Below are 18,317 nucleotides of genomic sequence, written 5' to 3'. Positions count from 1 at the left end.
CTGATGATCGCAGATGGATATATGTGCTGACCTAATTCTGCGTCACTCTTTGATACTATATATTTTCCACAGTTAATCCACGATCATTCTATTGCGAAATTAGATAATTGGCTAGAAGAGACAGGCGGCCAAACCTGGCCGATTGAGGAGGTAGCACCGGCGGTCATTCAAGCACTACTTAGCTGCCATGGCCGCAAGTTGCTTTAAGGCTTGACAGTAGGTTACATCGTTATAACATAGCATGATGCCCTTCTTTGTATACGGGACACTTGTAGGCTATCATTACTCAATACATAGTGATGAGCTGGTAGATTAGCATTATTGCTATATCTTATGTTAAAACTTGAAAAAAATTGGCCTTTTAGTAAACAAAAGTGCCCTTTTTTCGTAATCCTGCCCTCCCAGTCAAAAATCGTTCCGGCGCCCCAGGCAGATCTTCCTCTCCATCAGGTGGCTTAAAGATGTTACAGTAATTGATGATGTGGTCTGTGGTCTGTTCCTTAGCACCACATTCACGGGAGGGGGAAGAGGCTATTCCACATTGGTGCATGGTTGAGCGGAAAACCCCGACGTCCGTACGGAGGCGCACCCATGCCTGTCTTGGTAGTGTTAGACCGATGGGGCGTGTGTCGGCGTCGGGGATAAACACATGGAGTCTGATGGTACTTGACTTCCATTCAGAATCCATTTATGGTCCGCTCAATTAGCCGCAGATATGTTTTGTCCATTAGTTTTATTGATTAGAAGTCGAGCGGCTGGCTCTAATGGGTGTCTTGATTTCAGTCAATGCGGGTGCTCGTTTGAAGGAGCAGAGACCTTGGAGTGAAGATGGTTGAGCTCCAATGCCCGACGACTGAAAGAAAAAGTGGCTTCTTCGCGACGAAGCTCAGCGGGTTGGATGCATCCCTGGTGGGATGCTAACAAGAATGGAAAGATTGTCTAGTGGTGTGGGACGCAGGCATCCGGTCACTATGCGCATGGGGCTATGGCGTTGTCGATGTTGCGGCAGTGAGCACTGAGGCAAACAAACAGACAGATAAGACAAACAAACAAACAGATGTGCAGTACTCTGCTGCAAACTAGGAAAGGGCTAAGGCTGTCATACGCAATGTCAGCCCTTGCCTCCCAGCTGGAGCCTGCTGGGCGCTTCATTCGCGCAACGCGTGATGTCAGTTTCTTGCGCAGTAACACCAAATGGTGGCGAAAAATGAGCGATTTGTCTAATCATTAGACAGATCGCTCACATATTAGACGTTAATGACTCACTTTAGACTTTTATGTCACCCCAAGATATGTTGGTTCGGGGCAGAAGGCCAAAGATTTTCTATTGCTTTGGACATGTAGCCCACGATCAGCTTCCCGATTATGGAGATGGAAAGCTGCTGCCACAGTTTTGATTTTGCTGAGTTTCAGTCGCCAGTTCTGGAGATAAGCTGAGACGGTTTTCATGTCCTCGCTCAGGGTGTTTTCTAGATTTTCCCACGACTTTGTGGAGTGGAGAATTGCCAAGTTGTCCGCATATGCGTATTTTGTAATTTCTACAATGTCATGTTGCCTACATTGTAGTCTGATTTTGTCACAAAAAATTGTGTAGTGGACCATTGCGCCTTGGACACTGTGTTCTCTGTCCTTCTCTTAGTTAGTACGGCATGGTTATCACTCCGTGATTATGATAGCATGGTTACCACTCCGTGATTATGATAGCATGGTTACCACTCCGTGATTTTGATAGCATGGTTACCACTGCGTGATTATGATAGCATGGTTACCCCTCCGTGGTTATGAATTATGATAGCATGGTCACCACTGCGTGATTATGATAGCATGGTTACCACTCCGTGATTATGATAGCATGGTTACCACTCCGTGATTATGATAGCATGATTACCACTCCGTGATTATGATAGCATGGTCACGACTCCATGATTATGATAGCATGATTAACACTGCGTGATTATGATAGCATGATTACTACTGCGTGATTATGATAGCATGGTTACCACTTCGTGATTATGATAGCATGATCACCCCTCCGTGATTATGATAACATGATCACCACTGCGTGATTATGATAGCATGGTTAACACTGCGTGATTATGATAGCATAATCACCACTCCATGATTATGATAGCATGATCACCCCTTCGTGATTTTGATAGCATGGTTACCACTGCGTGATTATGATAGCATGGTCACCACTCCGTGATTATGATAGCATGGTCACCACTCCGTGATTTTGATAGCATGGTTACCACTGCGTGATTATGACAGCATGGTCACCACTGCGTGATTATGATAGCATGGTTACCACTGCGTGATTATTATAGCATGGTTACCACTCCGTGATTATGATAGCATGGTTACCACTGCGTGATTTTGATAGCATGGTTACTACTTCGTGATTATGATAGCATAGTCACCACTGCGTGTAAAGTGTTGCTGGTCCTCTATGGAACTGATTGCGTTCTGCTGACAACATTCATCTAGGACTCTAGGTCAAAGCAGACTGTGCTGAACGTTGAGTTAGGTTAACTGAATAATTGGAAGAATCCATATTTTGTCAAGGCCTTGCGGTGAACTTACTCTTCTTGCTTATAATCTTTTATCGGTTAATTATGATTGAATTTGCTAATGAAATAACCTAACAGTAACAATGTCAGTAAAAGATCCTTGTAAATCATGTTAAAGCTTCACTAGGAAGAAAACAAATTACGAGCAAGGGATAATCTATGTGGTTAGATTGCAGATAAACATTCCACATTTTGAAGTGAAGTTAAGCATAAGTTAAGTTACTGCACTTGGATCCTGTCACGGTTCTTTCTATCGCTTTCCCGGAAAGAGACTTTGGGAAGATTGATGACGTAGTTTATTGGGACATCAAACGTAAAACAGTCAAATAAATGGTCGAATAGTTCTACTTGTGAGATGTTAAACGAAAGCCTTTGAGGACTTTAACGAATAGTTCAGTAGTTCAGCACTTTCAACAGGTAATTATTTGAGTTGCACAGTAGATGATTGCGTTGTGGAGTTGTAGCCCATATCATTGTACAGTAATCATAGCAGATTGAATAGGTGAAGAACTGATTGCTGTTCACAGAATCACAGTTATTTGGATTATCAACTCTTCAACTCTTATTTTTTCTCTATCAACTCTTCGTAACTTGCTAATCAAACCTAACCTTAAACCTTTGTATTCTACTTTGACCTCACCTGGTTTCACCTATTGCAACAAAAAAAGATATCATTCCAATCCTTGTGAAAACTTTTCCAGTAGTGTAACAAGTAAACAATTCAATATTTTTCATTCAGTTAACTGTGATTCTTCTAAATTATTTATTTAATTACCTGTCAAAAATGTTTCCAACAATACGTTGGAGGAACCGGACGCAAATTTAAAATTACAATGTTCATATAAATATAATGTAACCTGCCGTCTGGGCTATACCTATTGATTGTGACAGATACTTTTATTTAACTGTTTGTGTGCTGTCGTATGTGAAAATCAGATTTTGGGGTTTTGATATTCTCAGAGTACTTTAAGTTCCAAGATACCATTTTGAACATGCCACATTGTCATATAGTTGGAAGATGGTTTTCTTCGTAAAAACATTGTGGTATTCAGAATTATTTTGTAACTGTGATATTGTGCACAACTACACATGGTGTGTTTCAATTGTTTGCTACGTTTGAAATTACATTGAATTATGTGATTCTACCGTAGAATATTTGAACAGAGTGGTCACAGCGGTAAACCATAATCTCTTCGTGGGAAAATTGTAACATAAGATTCCCAAATCCGTTCGTCTGCATGTAATGACCGAAAAATAAACACTCTTTTGAAACGTCTATTCAAAAGTGTATTCCTGTAAAATTAGCCCGCGGCTATCGAAAATGGAACGCAACACCGTACGCCTCTAAAACTGTCACTACAGAACAGATTACTTGGATAAAAGACGGAAATTTTGTCCAGCTAGCAAGCACCAAGCAAACAGTTAAACTTGCGACTGACTTCCAACAAACAATTTTACGAATGACTAGAATAATTTGCGATATCTCAAATGCACGTAGACAGTATAACTATGACGCAATAATGAAAGACAATTATGAAGTCATTCAAACAGGTGTTCAAGCGGCTAATGCAATATTTCATCAGGTCTTACGACCGATGGTGCAATATTTGGACATTTTCTAGCAATTTCCATGACGTAAGATGCCAGCTAGATTAAGTAGACCATAACGGTTTTTATATGACGTTTGATTTGGTGAAAATTGTCGGGAACACAGAGCAAAGGACTTTGACTGTCGTACAGTAATATAGAATAATTTACATAAAGCCGCTTTAAAAAAGGTAAGTATGAAAATGCTTGAAGAAACGAAAACAACCATGGAAAAAAATTGACCATGGTTTACATGTTATTTAAAAATAATTCTACAAACCAACTCAGTCACGAAACGACCAAACGCCTACAAGTCGGACTGTGGAGGTCAATTTTAGAAGTTATTAAGTCATAAAAAGTCATATTTTCTGTTTTAGATTATAAAATATGACTTTTCATTTTTACTTTAAAATGCAAAGATTGAACCCTAGTTACTTCGTAAATGCAGTTCAAACAGCTCCTGTAAGCATTGAAATTTGATAATTTGTGGATGAGAGGGGCAGTGAGAGTTCTCATGCTGAGTTTCACGAAGCATTGGAAGCAACATTTTCATTATTTTTTGTATCGGTAGTCTAATAATAGCGCTTGCTGTTGGATGTTAATTTGCATTGTGACATCATCTTGACACATTATTTTGCAACACACAATCCAGTCTCTGAATATTATAAACACTTGCAGTAGGTCAGCCAATGCTAAGATCTGAAGAGCCAAGGGTGCTTTTTGAGCTTAGAGCTTTGACTCATACTACTTAGTAGCTGGTTTGGTAGGTACATTGAATTTGGTAGGTGGCCTACATTGAATTTTGTAGTGATTTTCAAGTGAAACAAAGTGTTTTGTTTGTTGTTCGAGCTATTGTTCAAAATACATGTAAAAACTTACATAAGCCTACGAGTTATTAATTATGGAGGTTAGCATAAGTTTGATGCTAAAAAAATAAAGTCATATTTTTCAATTTTTTAGATAAAAAAAATGGCCCTAATCATCACACACAAGCTAAACATACTTTTGGACATATTGTATACCTGCAAAATATTACAAGTAATTTATTCGATTATGTGAATCTAAAATTTACAACTGATTGTATAGTTGGTCTGAATTTCCTCAAATAAGCAATTAACCAATAATTCTATTGGTTGGCTTTCATGTGCACAGGGAACTGACAAATATACTGCGCTTGTAACGATGACAATTGTGATGACAAATGACTAACGATGGCAAATGGGATGTGGATTACAAAGCATTAAAGTGCCTCTGACAGGAAAATAAATTCGCTAAATTTACCTAAGATACCAAAAAGATGACACTAACAAACTTTTCTGACCAGCAAATCGTAAAAAATATCAACAGGCTACTAAGTTACACGCTTGCAAACTTTCGTTGACATCGGCGAATCTGGCACTCATTCAATTGCGAAAATAAAAACGGCAACACCGCTGTGACGTCACAGTAAGCGGGAAGGATACATTCTTTCTCTGTGATGACTTGGTAAAGTATGGTACGGCTACTGCAAAACGTGAATGTGTGGGGCTCTGTTGATCTAAAGCATGCGCAAATTAAGAATTACCGAAATAAAAAAGTGAACTTATTATTACTATCAGGTTTCGATCAAATAGGTTGAGTTTACTTTTATCAAACAGCATCTCAATTCAATTGAAATTGCAGTTTCATAGGGCTACAATTTTCATACTTTTTTATTTGTCCTAATCTGGCTATAGCCATTTGCAATGTAACAACAGTATTTCACAAACAGCACCTTTGATTTATGGTTGAGGCAATGCCTACAAATTGCTGTTTGTGTGACATTGTCAGTGACAAAGACCGTGTGCTTTCTTTTCCCACTTTCCCACAAAACAAGGTACTGCGAAGAAAATGATCAAAGTTTTCTTCAAGTGTTCGAAAGTGGGATGGGCCGTACAAAACTAGTTGTAGGCCTATATGTTCACTTCACTGAAGATGATTTTGTTAATACCACTAAAGTAAAAATGCCTACAGGCATGTGTTGGAGTGTATACTACAAGGTGATGCTCTCGGAAGCAACAATCGGATTGTGATGCCGTCATGCATTGTTTGGCGAATCCGAGACAATTTTCCAGATCCAGATGGCCGTTACACAGGATTTCAATGGCCAACTGAAGGCACATTATGAGAGAGAGAGAGAACTTTTATTTATTTTTGAATAGTGATGGTGAATTAAATATGAATGATGATTCGTACGATTTCGTCATTTTTCACTTAAAGTATATTTTAGGTTTTGTAGGAACGTATCCAGTACAGTTTTATTAAACTGCAAAAAACAATAAATCTTCAAAAAAAGCAACCGCTTGTACCAACTCCGACCAAACTGTGATCCACCAATTACATCTAGGAAGCGTTTGTTTCATCCGTTGCTAACGACGTCCACTTAGGATGACGTAATACCACCAAAGTCGTCCCAGAGCAGTGAAATATGGAGTTTCGCCTGTGGTGGCGCTGCGGAGCAGTCGTTTGATTAAATTACGCCCTAACCAGTCGAGCTACGAGGTTAAGATTAAAATGTTCGCTAAGTGTAATTCTGCGCTAGGAAATGCCTTAAAAAGTTATTATACTTGGATCCCACCTGTCAGGGGCACTTTAAAGAATTGAAGCATTAAATCTTTTGCTTCTGAGTATAGACATCCCGATAATCAGTAAAGTATGCTATTCACTTGTACAACTATTATACAACTATTATGCTATTTACTTGTATCACTTGTCAAAAGCCAACAGCGTAAATCCCTAAGTATCGTTCTTATTAACGCGGAAGAAGAAACCTTGAAAATGTCATTTCTATTTGTTTCATGATTTCATCTTTTATTCTGGACTTACTTGTAACTCTAGGTCTTTAGCGTCAATGTCAGTGATCACAAATATAGAAGATCCATGTCTGCTATTCTCCACTGCAAGCAAGATTCCTCTTAGAGCAAGCTCAGCTGCATCCCCTCCACCGTGGGCGTACAAACTGAAAAAAAGAGAACAGGTTTTCAGAAAAAAAGCATTTCAGGTACAATATCGATTAAATTTGAAAGCATTGAAAAAAGTTAATGTTGAAACGAAAGTATTGCGGCACTGACGATGAAAGTATTTTCAATCAAAAATCTCACAAAATCAAGATGAAATGGGCAATAAAACGGAGTCGAGCAGATCAAACATTTCAAGGTGTTGTTCGTGGTGAGCACTGCACTGTCACATCACTGCACAAGCATGTAGCTGTGAAATTGAGAATGGAAGTAATTATGTAGTTTACATTAAATCATCATGATTACAGATTATGAACTGTATACAAAATAAAGCGTGGTTGTGATACAACCATTAAGATTTTGTTTGTGAACTTTTGCTGATACTCCACTTCCTACAATATCAGCCTTGTTTCTCAAGCAACAAACAGTTCACTAGTCTCATTCTTTTAAAATGAGGCAGAACTGCTTGTTGCGTGAGTAGCAATGCTTATACTAATGATACACGAGACAGTCAACCGCTTCAAGTAGACAGTTTGCTGGGTTGGTTCACAGAAACAAAAAGGTTTTATTAGACCGCTTCCTAAGATGCTTATATTATGTGTTTCTATGCCTCTGCAGCATTTTTGCAGCCGCTGTTGGTACTTACTCGGCTGATAATGATGTACCACATGTGGATCGTCCCTCAAGGTTGCTTAAGGTGACTTTCAAATTTAGGAAGCTTTATTGTAAGTCTCCCTATCCGTTTCTAAACCTTCCTTCAACGCACAACTATTTGAAGCTTATTTGTTTTTCTTTTTAAAGGATTAAAAATAGTTCTTTACAAACATGGATTGTTACACCATGGGTCTCGGGGAACACTGGTCTTGATCACACACCAAACTAATAAGTGGGTCCACGTCCCACCTCATGGGCAACAACCTCGACTGGTTGGTTTAAACTTGTTAGAAATCCTGCTGCCTTGCAGGAAATACTTTTTAAGTAAAGGCTAGGCCCACCGCCAATAACTGTGGTTAGCGTCAGGAAGGGCATCCGGCTGGAAAATCTATGCTCCAAAATATTATTTAAATGATGAAACACCAAACAATATCAACAACACAAGATCTCAGCCATCTCGATGGCATTAACAAAAACCTGAAGTGATTGAAAGTAAACAGTGAAACAGTTATTGGCTCTACCTTTAGAAGGCGCCTTCCCGCAGGTAAAGCGCTAACGGATTAGGTGACGCCTGCGCAGAAACAATTAAGCAAATGAGCCTCGGGAACAGCATTTTATGTGGCACATCATTATGGGCCAGGCCTGAATAAGGCGTCGGCTACCGTAATTTTTCAAAACGATCGTTCATCCATTGTTCTTATTAAATTTACAAAATCCTGGTTTGTCCATGTTAAAAGATTCTTACAATTTTCTAAAGGTAGACGCCCCCGGTGTCTCTGACCAGGAAACCGCCCCATCATTACCGAGTGCTCCATTCCGCGCTTACAATAGACGTGGCCGATGAATGTCATTTGCCTTTTTATAACAATTGTAATGACACCAGGCATACACCCAGAGCGTCTCCACACTTCTTCGTTAGTGATCTTATCAATCCAGTTAATTCCCATCATTCTCCGTATGAACTAAATTTCAGCACTGTTGATCTTATTTTCTATCTGCAGGCATATAGTCCTGGATTCACAACCATATAGCAAAACTGACCAAACGTACACCAGCTACACCTGTAAAATTCTTATTCTAGTGTTCAGAGTGGTACACATATGTGAACAAACAACTCGATCGGTTAACAGATAAGTTGTGTCAAGAGGGCAGGTGCCCAAAAGTGTTTGTGTGGACGAAGAGGACGTCAAATAACTCGAGGTTGTTAAAATTGCTCGACATGGTGCAATTGCTGACTACAAACGCTCAATTGTGGAGAAAGTTTCTGGTACAATTAAAAATATCTGTGTTGATTTTGCCGTCATTATTTTTCAAATTTGAACAACAGTTGCAGTTGATTGGGACCGCAGTGCTCACTGCCACAACGTCGAAAACGCTTACGGTGCTCTGTAACCGCATGTCTGCCTCCTACATCATTGGACATTTCTGCTATTCTTGCTGGCATCCAACCTGCTGAGCTTTGTCCCAAGAAGCCACCATGTCTCTCGGCAAAGACACCTGTCATTAACACCAAACTAACTTCTCCACACCAAGGTGTCTGCTTCTTCAAAGAAGCCTCTCGTAGATCGAAATCAAGACATTCATTCGCGCCAGCCACGCAACTTCTGTTGATGAAGATGACAAACAAAACATCTCCGTGGCTAACTGGACAGACCATTCAATTGGAAATCTGAATGAAAGTGAAATACCAACAAACTCCATTCTTTTGTCTCGATGCAGACACCAGAACCATAGATGTATCCTTCCAAGACAGGCGTGGGTGCTCCTTCTTCTTACAGGCGTCGTACTTTTCCGTTTACCCCTCCAGTGTCCTTTTAGTGCGGTCGGGAAACATTGTAAACTTGGAGTGACAAAGGATAGACTCTCTGCCTTAGAAACTCAAACGAAGAATGTTTGATTCATTTTTGCCACGAGCGCAAGTTTTTTTTTCGAAGTAGAAAGTCGACTGAAGACCAAGTTACTTTTATGAGCCAAGACATTGAGTAGGCTATCGCTTCACAATCAAGAGGAAGGTCGGTGCTGTGTTTCTTGACACCGTATTCCACCAAGGTCTCACTCTCACCTACAAACTGCTTCCCAGCAGGTGCATGGTCCGCATCATCATGGAGTTCCTTCACAACAAAAGTTTTAACCTCATCACCAGGGGCGTAGCCATAAAAAAACTTCGGGGGGGGGGAGGGGGGCCAGAAAATCTTTAAAAAAAAATTCGCATTCTGAGAGTGCTTTAAGGTAAAATCAATAGCAATACTCTATCAAACGATGCTGTCACAGAGGATGAAAAGTTTATTATTTGTAAGTTACATAAAAGCAAGACAACTGTAAGAATAAGTAGAGTAGGCCGGTAATGATTAGTTCAATGGTAGACTTCCCTTTGCCTTTCAAACAAAATACAACATAGCGCATAACCTATTCACATAATTAAGCATTGTTAGTATTAAATCTGAGGTGTACACCATACGTAGAAACAAACATTCGACATTACAGTAAGCTACTGGCAAACAAAACGTTAAAAAACAAAATTGCTTATCACTGCCTCTGACTACTGTAAGCAACGAAAGTGTTACATGACTAAATGCCATACAAACCTGATTAAATAAAGGCATCTTTTTTAAATTTTCTGCGGCTTTTCAATTGCTTGCAAGTCTGTTAGTTGATTGCATATACAAAAATATTTCGGGAGGAAAGGGGGCAATTGTCCCCTATCTGACTACGCCTCTGCTCAACACTGAAATAAACTAACCAGGTGACAATGCCTTGAAAAATGGCATCCCTCAAGGATTTGTCTTGGGCCCCCTTCTGTTCAATATCTACACTTAAGTCACACGGCATTTGCAAAGTATACGCTTACGCCGAGGATTTCTCAACTCTGCAATTCTGCATGTCGAAATATTGGGAATCATTAGAAGGAACTTTAAACCAGGACATGTCGACACTTTTGGCGTACTTGCAGAAGTAGAGATTGAAGCTCAGAGAAACCAAAACAGTGATGACAGCTTTTTATTTGAACAACCTGGAAGCGAAGCGTGAGCTCAAGATTAACACTGATGAAATTGCCCTTCCCTTCTGCCCAAAACCTAAATGTCTAGGGGTAGTCCAGGACAGGTCGCTCACTTACGTTAATATTTTTAGTCATTACAAAGATGTCTACAATGCATAGGTCATAAATTTCATCATGCACAGCTCTATTAAGGCGACTAGCTGGCTCTGGCTGGGGTGCCATTTTGACACCATTACGCTAGCCTACGTTCCAGAATTCCACTAGAATTAGAATTCCGCTTAAATGTGTACAAACGGAAGATGGCACCATCTACGACAAGGGTGGGAAACCTACGGCGAGCAGACCGGAATCGGCACGCGTGCTGCTTTTGTGCGGCCCACTCCAACTTTCAAAACGAAGTGAAGTTCGCTTAGTCTCACGTTATTGAACAAGAATTGTGACTCGCCTCTGCATTATCACTACTTCATTTGGCCCGCACATGTAAAAAGGTTGCCAAGCCCTGATCTACGGTCGACTGCGGTAAGCAAGAGGCAACTACAAACCATACCATCAACTGCGCCATCTATCATGCGCCAAACAACGTGCATGGTCGGCGTGAGCTGGATGACTAATCAATGCAATGACTGTTCGACTTTTTCCCAAATACCCAAGCCGGAGTTACCGCTACTGTTTCAATAAAAAAAGCATAGCTTTCAACCTTTAGACTGGCAAAAACGTTACTTTTTCTGCTCTTGTCAAATTTACCACAACTACTAATAGGATACACCGCAGCTTTAATCCTCAGATAGCTTTAATGGTTAGTTCACTTTATTGTACCGCAGATATAAAACTTAGTACCGTCAATGGTTTAGCAAACCTTTTTGCTATGATCTTAATTCTTGACAGTGTTGTACGTTGACGCTGAGGCTAGCACCGTCAGTTTATTTTTTAGTTGACGGAAGTGATAGCGCCGTCAACTATTTTGCCGATTTTAAGCGTCAAGCGCTATGCGTCATTTTTTGTTTTCATAGAAAATCTTGTTTCACAATCAGAGTTTCACGATGTATCCTGGCCAGCACGACTCGTCCGAATTAGCTACCCGCGTTCGCGTTGGTTGCAATGGCTACCTGGAGTACAAGCGGAAGAAGTTCGCCAAATGGTGATCACTCAGATCGTGAGCAGTATCGAGAACGAAGGATCAGAGAGAGAAAGAGGAAAATCAATGAATGTAATCGCGGAAGTTGAAGATACTTTATTTCAAGAGCTCTATGCTCTTAAAAACAGCGATGTTGGCGCAGTGGACCTCGTTAAAAGATTTATATATGCTAAGCCATCACAGCACGCTTGGAACAATGATCCCTTTCCGAGTAAACGTTTTTAAGACTTGTTTTTGAAATACAACACACCAATACCATCCAGCGCTGCTGTGGAACGCATGTTTTCACTTGGAAAGGACATTATGCGTCCCAAACGCAGCAGATTGTCGGACAAACATTTTGAAATGCTTGTGTTTCTACAAGGAAATAACTAGTAGGCTAAGCAGCCAATTACAATACAGTCTCAAAACATATTAGGCTACCTGCTCTTTATTTATATAGCTATTGTTAGCCTAAACTTGGTTGAAATACTTCTGTTTTGTGAGACCCTGGCTAAAATAACGCTAGAAATTAGCGCTGACGCTGACGCCGTCAATTTCTTTAAGAGCTGACGCAGTACTTTACGCCGTAAAGTTTTTAGGCAATTCACGCTGATGCAGTCAATTTATTTCATTGACGAGTATAGACTGATTCTTGATCATGAAAAAATTCACTGTATCACTATAAAAAATGAATTACACACCGAGCAATAGCCTTCTTGAAGATGTCTGGATTGTTAGTGGTTGTTAATGGTCCGACGGTCGGGTCGTTGAAAGGAACAAGAACAAAGTCCTGGGGCTCATCAAGCGAACCTTGACGCTCGTTGATGATTTGCTGGAAACGGAAAATTGCAGAAGTCAAAAAATTGAAAGCATCATTGAAATTCAACTGCACATTATAAACAATGTACTACTACATCATCACCATCATCATCAACCACTTTTGATTATAAAGGCCATGAATTAATCCTCATTTTAAGGGGGGAGCCTGTCTGTCCATCGAGAGCAAATTTTTCCTCTCCACATCTCGCAATTAACTTATTAATGCATCGTTACACATGACAAATACAACATTCTGTAGCTTGGTGAAGAAGTGCAGAAGATATTTCATTATTTTGCTATGCAATATATTCTAAGCATGCTATCAAATACGATTATTATTTCAAAATCCGTAAAAAAGATAATTTCCTTAAAACTTTGTATGTATGTTTGTATCATAGCCGATGCGGTCTTTGATGAACAAGATCCTCAGTTCGAATTTTTTCATCGTTCTCTTTGTCGTGCAGTGTCCCAAAGTGTTCTTGGTTGGCTGATTAATTTATTTTGTTGAAAATTACAGAGAAATGTTATTCGTTGTCTGCCATGGCATGTCTTCCGAGAAGATGACCGCTCAGAGATTTTTAAATTACATTTTTCTGATGATGTCACCAAGACATTTGAGTTGCCGTGATGTTGTTCAATACTGTAGCTTCCTTATCTTGATGTACACGGTTTAAAACTTCTGCATTTGTGAGTTCCAGAGCATTCTTTTGTACAATAAGTCAGGGTAATTTTGGGCTGCCGAGTCAGAAAATGGCATTTTTTTAAAATTGGCTCTAGTTTTTGAGACTTCAATATTGTTTAATAATTTTTAACGAGAGAATGTGTTTGTCTGTATAGACTATAGAGGATGAGCGATGTTCTCGTGCACAAAACATCAGTGGGATAAACTTGCTGCTTTGTAAAAGCTTTTAAAATATAGTTTAATATTATTTGTGGTGATTTTTTTTGTATTGATATGATTTTTGCTTGATTAAAATTTACATGAATGTCAACTACTTTTGATAATTAAAAGGCCCATCCAAAGATTTGAGAACACTCTGAGGGTTAGTGGTACATGTGTGTAGGGGAGAGTGGGGCACAATTGGACAAAAAATAGTAAAATAGAAATCCCGTCTATATTAAAAGTCTAACAAAATCCAACTTTTGCACAATAACAAAGTATCACACTGTTAACAAAATGAGACAGTGAAACAACACTTAGGTAATGCATATTAAATACTACAGTCAATTGAAAAAAATATTGTTTTTGTCCAATTGTGCCCCGGTAATGGGGCACTATTGGACATTTGCAAATATTATCAATGGTTTAGAAACAACAGTTTAAATCAACACAAAAGTAATCAAGAAACTGACAAGGACTCTAATAAATAGATTTTACTTGTTTATTGCAGTAAAATCAGGGACGTTGCCACGGGGGAGGAGGTCTTGGAAAAGCAATTTTACCCCCCCCCCCCTAAAATTTTATCTTGTCTCCCAAAATTTTTATTTTTAATGTTATTACAACGTTTAAATGACATTGCGTTGCATGAGACCATGCAATATTAAAAGAACTACTTTTACAGTATGATCTACCATGTGTGTTGCTGTCCAATTGTACCCAAAATTTGTGTCCAATTGTGCCTCACACACCAACATCGATTTAAAGTTGGGCAGGGACAACCTGTTCTAAAAGTCAGGTCAAAGCAAAGGTAATGAAAAGATACTTTACTGTATATGGCTTTAACAGAAAAAGAAAAAATCTAAAAATCTTTACTTTACATAAAAAAATTACGATTAAAACAAAATCCGCTAAAAATACTATACAGGTGCTAAAAGACTTCCCACCGCCAAACTCAATACACGACCAACACAAACTCTTAGAATTTTCATAATACAACGATTGATGTGAAACTAATTTTTTGCCAAGGCAGGGACTTCCAGGGTTTCCAATTTTTTCTATAAAATGCGATGTCCAATTGTACCCCATGTCCAATTGTGCCCCACTCTCCCCTACTATGATTTCAAATCTACTTGGAAGTCTGCTTTGTTTTTTTATTTGGGAATTACCGGTATGATAGAGTTCAGTAAAGCTCAAATTTTTATTTTTGTGCATTTAAATTGGAAACATGGCGATGTGATTTTAGATCCTTAAAAGTAGCCACGTGTTGCTGGTATGGGTAGAAAAGTTTGGACGCTTGCGGGAAGAGGATGATAAAATATTTTCAGTTTATTGTAGATTAGCAATCATTACTAATTGCTGCATATTGATTAATGATTAGTTTTACGTTTAAGTTTACAAAAACTTGAAATAAGTAAACCGTGTGGTACATATGTTGTGTACCACCTACCAATTGGAAGAAAAATGAAACTATGCATCAAATTGGATTCTGTCTGCTAATCTGTTGAATAACCTCAAGTTTTTAAAATTATTTACAAATAGGACCGGTGGAAAATCTTGTTAGATCGCAAAATTGTTTGTAGCTTTACTTGGAATAGTCTTAGTAATCAGGATGTCACAATGTGACATTGTCCAATTGTGCATAAAAAAATGTGTTCTATTGTGCCTCACACCTCTACATCGGTCCAAAGTTAGGAAGTGACAACTTGTTCTGAAATCCAGGTTAAACCTAAAGTAATGAAAAACACTTCATTGTTAAAGAAGCACACCCAAGTTTTCGCATTCCACCTTAGATCCCGGGATGACTTACATTAACTAAACATTTCCTTTCCTGGAATGGAAGCAATTTGGCACACTGTAGCCTACCAGTCTAACATACTTAGGTGTCAAAATAGGTCGGTCCCTTAGCCTACATAAAAATTCCATATCAAAAAAGTAAGAGCTAAAGGTGGTTGCTCGAGATAATATTAAGGGAAATTCAGATTGGGGTGCCCTTCCAGCTTACGTTTGCTCTATCTTTCGCTGCTTCTATCTCTCCCGCCATGCTTCCCGTATCATCTATGACGAAAGCTAGTGTTGTTCCCGACCCTAAGTCCAAGAATGCGCTAAACTTAAATTCTCCGATTGCGTTGCGGAGCCTGTAATAATTATATAAGAATTAATTTTGTAATTGCTGTACATTTTAATATCATTTAGTTTAAGTTCATTCTTACAGTCAAGATTTTGTTATTTGATAAAGCTTTGGAAGAGAGTTTGCTTTGTTGAACCATAGACAAACAAAACACAGTAACTTCAGCTGGTTTAACGTGTTTTATTACAAAGAGGTATAACATCATTAAAAAATCAACAAACGTTTTCGACACGTACGTGTGTCCTCATCAGGAATTACATATCTGCAATATACATAAAATGAAAAATATAAGATAAATCTGACTATGCGCTATAACTGTAAAGAGTAAGACACTCCGGACTGAAAAGCACAAACCCAACAAATGATACAAGAATGATTTCGAGTAAATTACACGGGGAGAAATAGATCACATGAGGTGTAAAGTACAGGCATGACTGTAAAGTAATTTTAAATTGGTCGATCGAAACATTGCTAGTAGCCTACACGTTACACAAGAGCCGGTGTGTTTTTTAATTGTACTTTTGATTGTTAAGTTTGGGTTTAGGTGCTCCCCGGCTTACTAAGTCCGGAGTGTCGTGACAGTTATATTGCATATAGAACCATGATAGAACCATGACTGAATTAAATGAATATTAGAACTTACCCACACCAATGGCACAGAAAAAAGAGCTTAAAATTAAAATAGTAGAAAGTATAACGTCTACTTTTTTTTAATGATTTTTACCTTTCCAACTCGGCACTAACAAGACCCTGGACGTTTGCTATCAGTGCTTCTCCCTGTAAGCATCTTCGATTCAGCCAATCAGTTGAGTGAGAGGCGTAATCACCGATTCCCAGATAAAGCAGCAACCCAAACTTTTCCCTGGCAAGTTCATAGCTGTTAGCTCTTGCATAAGTGTAAATGTTGTCACGCAGCACAATCCTGTCCGATTCCTCGATGGAAGGTCCATCAGGACCAGGATCCGAATAGTAAATCTGTAAAATTGCTTCTTTGAAATCTCTAGGAGTTGCAGCATTCCCATAAAATTCCCTGAACAATTCAATCGGGGAAAGCGGGTTGATGCGATTTGGGTCCAGCTGTGTGTTGTTCATTCTTGGGTTGTCAGCAAAGTATGTCGCCCCGAACCGCACCATGACTCTGATCAGTAGCCTCCGATAACTTTCGCAATCACTTTCTGATTGTTCAGGAGGAATCAATCTCCCGAGACATGTTATGGTTGCTATGGCAAGAAGCACATAAACCACCGCTTCACCTCTCCACCACATTGTAGGTTTCCTATATCTCTGTTTGCTCCAAAATACTTCACGTTTAAATAAAGATTTAACTCATGCTATCCTAAGTGTCTGAAAGATAATAAACCTTCATTATACTAAAGATATTAACATAAAGTTTGGCATGGAATGGAACTTTTTTCTTCATCAGAATATCAAGATCTGATCACCCCAAATATCAAACCTTTTGTTGTTAAAAGTGTAAAAGCTTTCCTTTACATAACTAGGCTACAATCTGATCCCGTTGTTCTAATTCCGTATAGCCTGCTTTATTTTCTCTTTCTATGATGCTATCAAACAAACTGATTCTGGTAAACAATAACAATGGTGAACTGAAACGATTGGAAGACTTTTGATAATCGGTGACGTTGCTAAGATGCGTTGCTCTTTCTCATCGCAACAAGGACTTCCTAATTTTGAAACCTGGCAGAAACAATGGAGCCTGAGGCAGCTCACTCGGTGGGAAAGAAACGCAACATTGCTTGTTCGCGTGATCGAATGTGATCAACCGTGGCAGAAACCAAAATCCAAAAACGCCTGAGGGACAATAACTAGTTATTCTTGTCGAAATATCGGAAAAGAACCGGTCTTGCTAAAACTTTGAAAAGTATTTTATAAAAAATCAACATTAGCCTACAGCCAGTGTTTATTGATGCACAGTAACACCAAACTATTTGCGCAGTGAGATTTGATTTCTGAGTTGCTGATTCTCTAACAACATGTTATGGTTGTTTATTATATGGTTCTAGAGTAGTTATTCCTTTTAAACTCCGCAATGATATTCTTTCTCTTTTACACGAAGGTCATTTCGGCATGCAGCGCATGAAACAGCTGGCCAGGACAGCAGTTTACTGGCACAATATCGATGCGGACATTGCCGACCTCTGCCGAACATGCACTACATGTAGTGAGCAGGGATATCTATAGATATCCCTGGTGGTGAGCATCAAGCTGCACTAAGCAAGACTCCTATCCACCCATGGATAGCTCCAGAGAAGCTTTGGAGTCGAATTCATGCCGATCACGCTATTAATTTTTTAGGTTCTAATTGGCTTATTGTTACCAATTAGAACCTATTGTTACCAATTAGAACCTAAAGAACCTAAAAAATTACTGATGCTTATAGTAAGTATCTTTCCATTCACCCAACTTCTGCCGCATCGACGTCTGTTACTATTGACCGTTTAGAGCAGGACTTTTCCCATTTTAGATACCCCCACTCCACTGTCTCAAACAATGCGACTACGTTCTCTTCGGAAAAATTCAAGGTTTATTGTAAAGGTATATTGTATATTCAAGGTAAAATTCTAAAGGTAT

At 39.1% G+C, this 18,317-nt stretch overlaps 1 protein-coding gene across 2 annotated transcripts in view; it reads right to left on the bottom strand.

The window, feature by feature from the left end:
- Positions 1–17,064, bottom strand: part of LOC145780720 (inter-alpha-trypsin inhibitor heavy chain H3-like) — a 162,032-nt gene extending 144,968 nt beyond the window's left edge. For both annotated transcript variants that reach the window (XM_082592341.1, XM_082592342.1), the window contains exons 1-4: positions 16,453–17,064; positions 15,603–15,735; positions 12,603–12,733; positions 7,002–7,134 (exon numbers count right to left, since the gene is read on the bottom strand). In XM_082592341.1, coding sequence (XP_082448467.1) covers positions 7,002–7,134; positions 12,603–12,733; positions 15,603–15,735; positions 16,453–16,994 — 939 coding nt within the window. In that variant the 5' untranslated portion in view covers positions 16,995–17,064. The remainder of the gene's footprint in view (positions 1–7,001; positions 7,135–12,602; positions 12,734–15,602; positions 15,736–16,452) is intronic.
- Between the last annotated feature and the right edge of the window lie 1,253 nt (positions 17,065–18,317).

This window comes from Aplidium turbinatum, chromosome 12 (genome assembly GCF_918807975.1).
Source record: "Aplidium turbinatum chromosome 12, kaAplTurb1.1, whole genome shotgun sequence".
In the NCBI taxonomy this organism is placed as follows: domain Eukaryota; kingdom Metazoa; phylum Chordata; class Ascidiacea; order Aplousobranchia; family Polyclinidae; genus Aplidium; species Aplidium turbinatum.
This window is presented reverse-complemented; position numbering and strand designations above follow the sequence as displayed.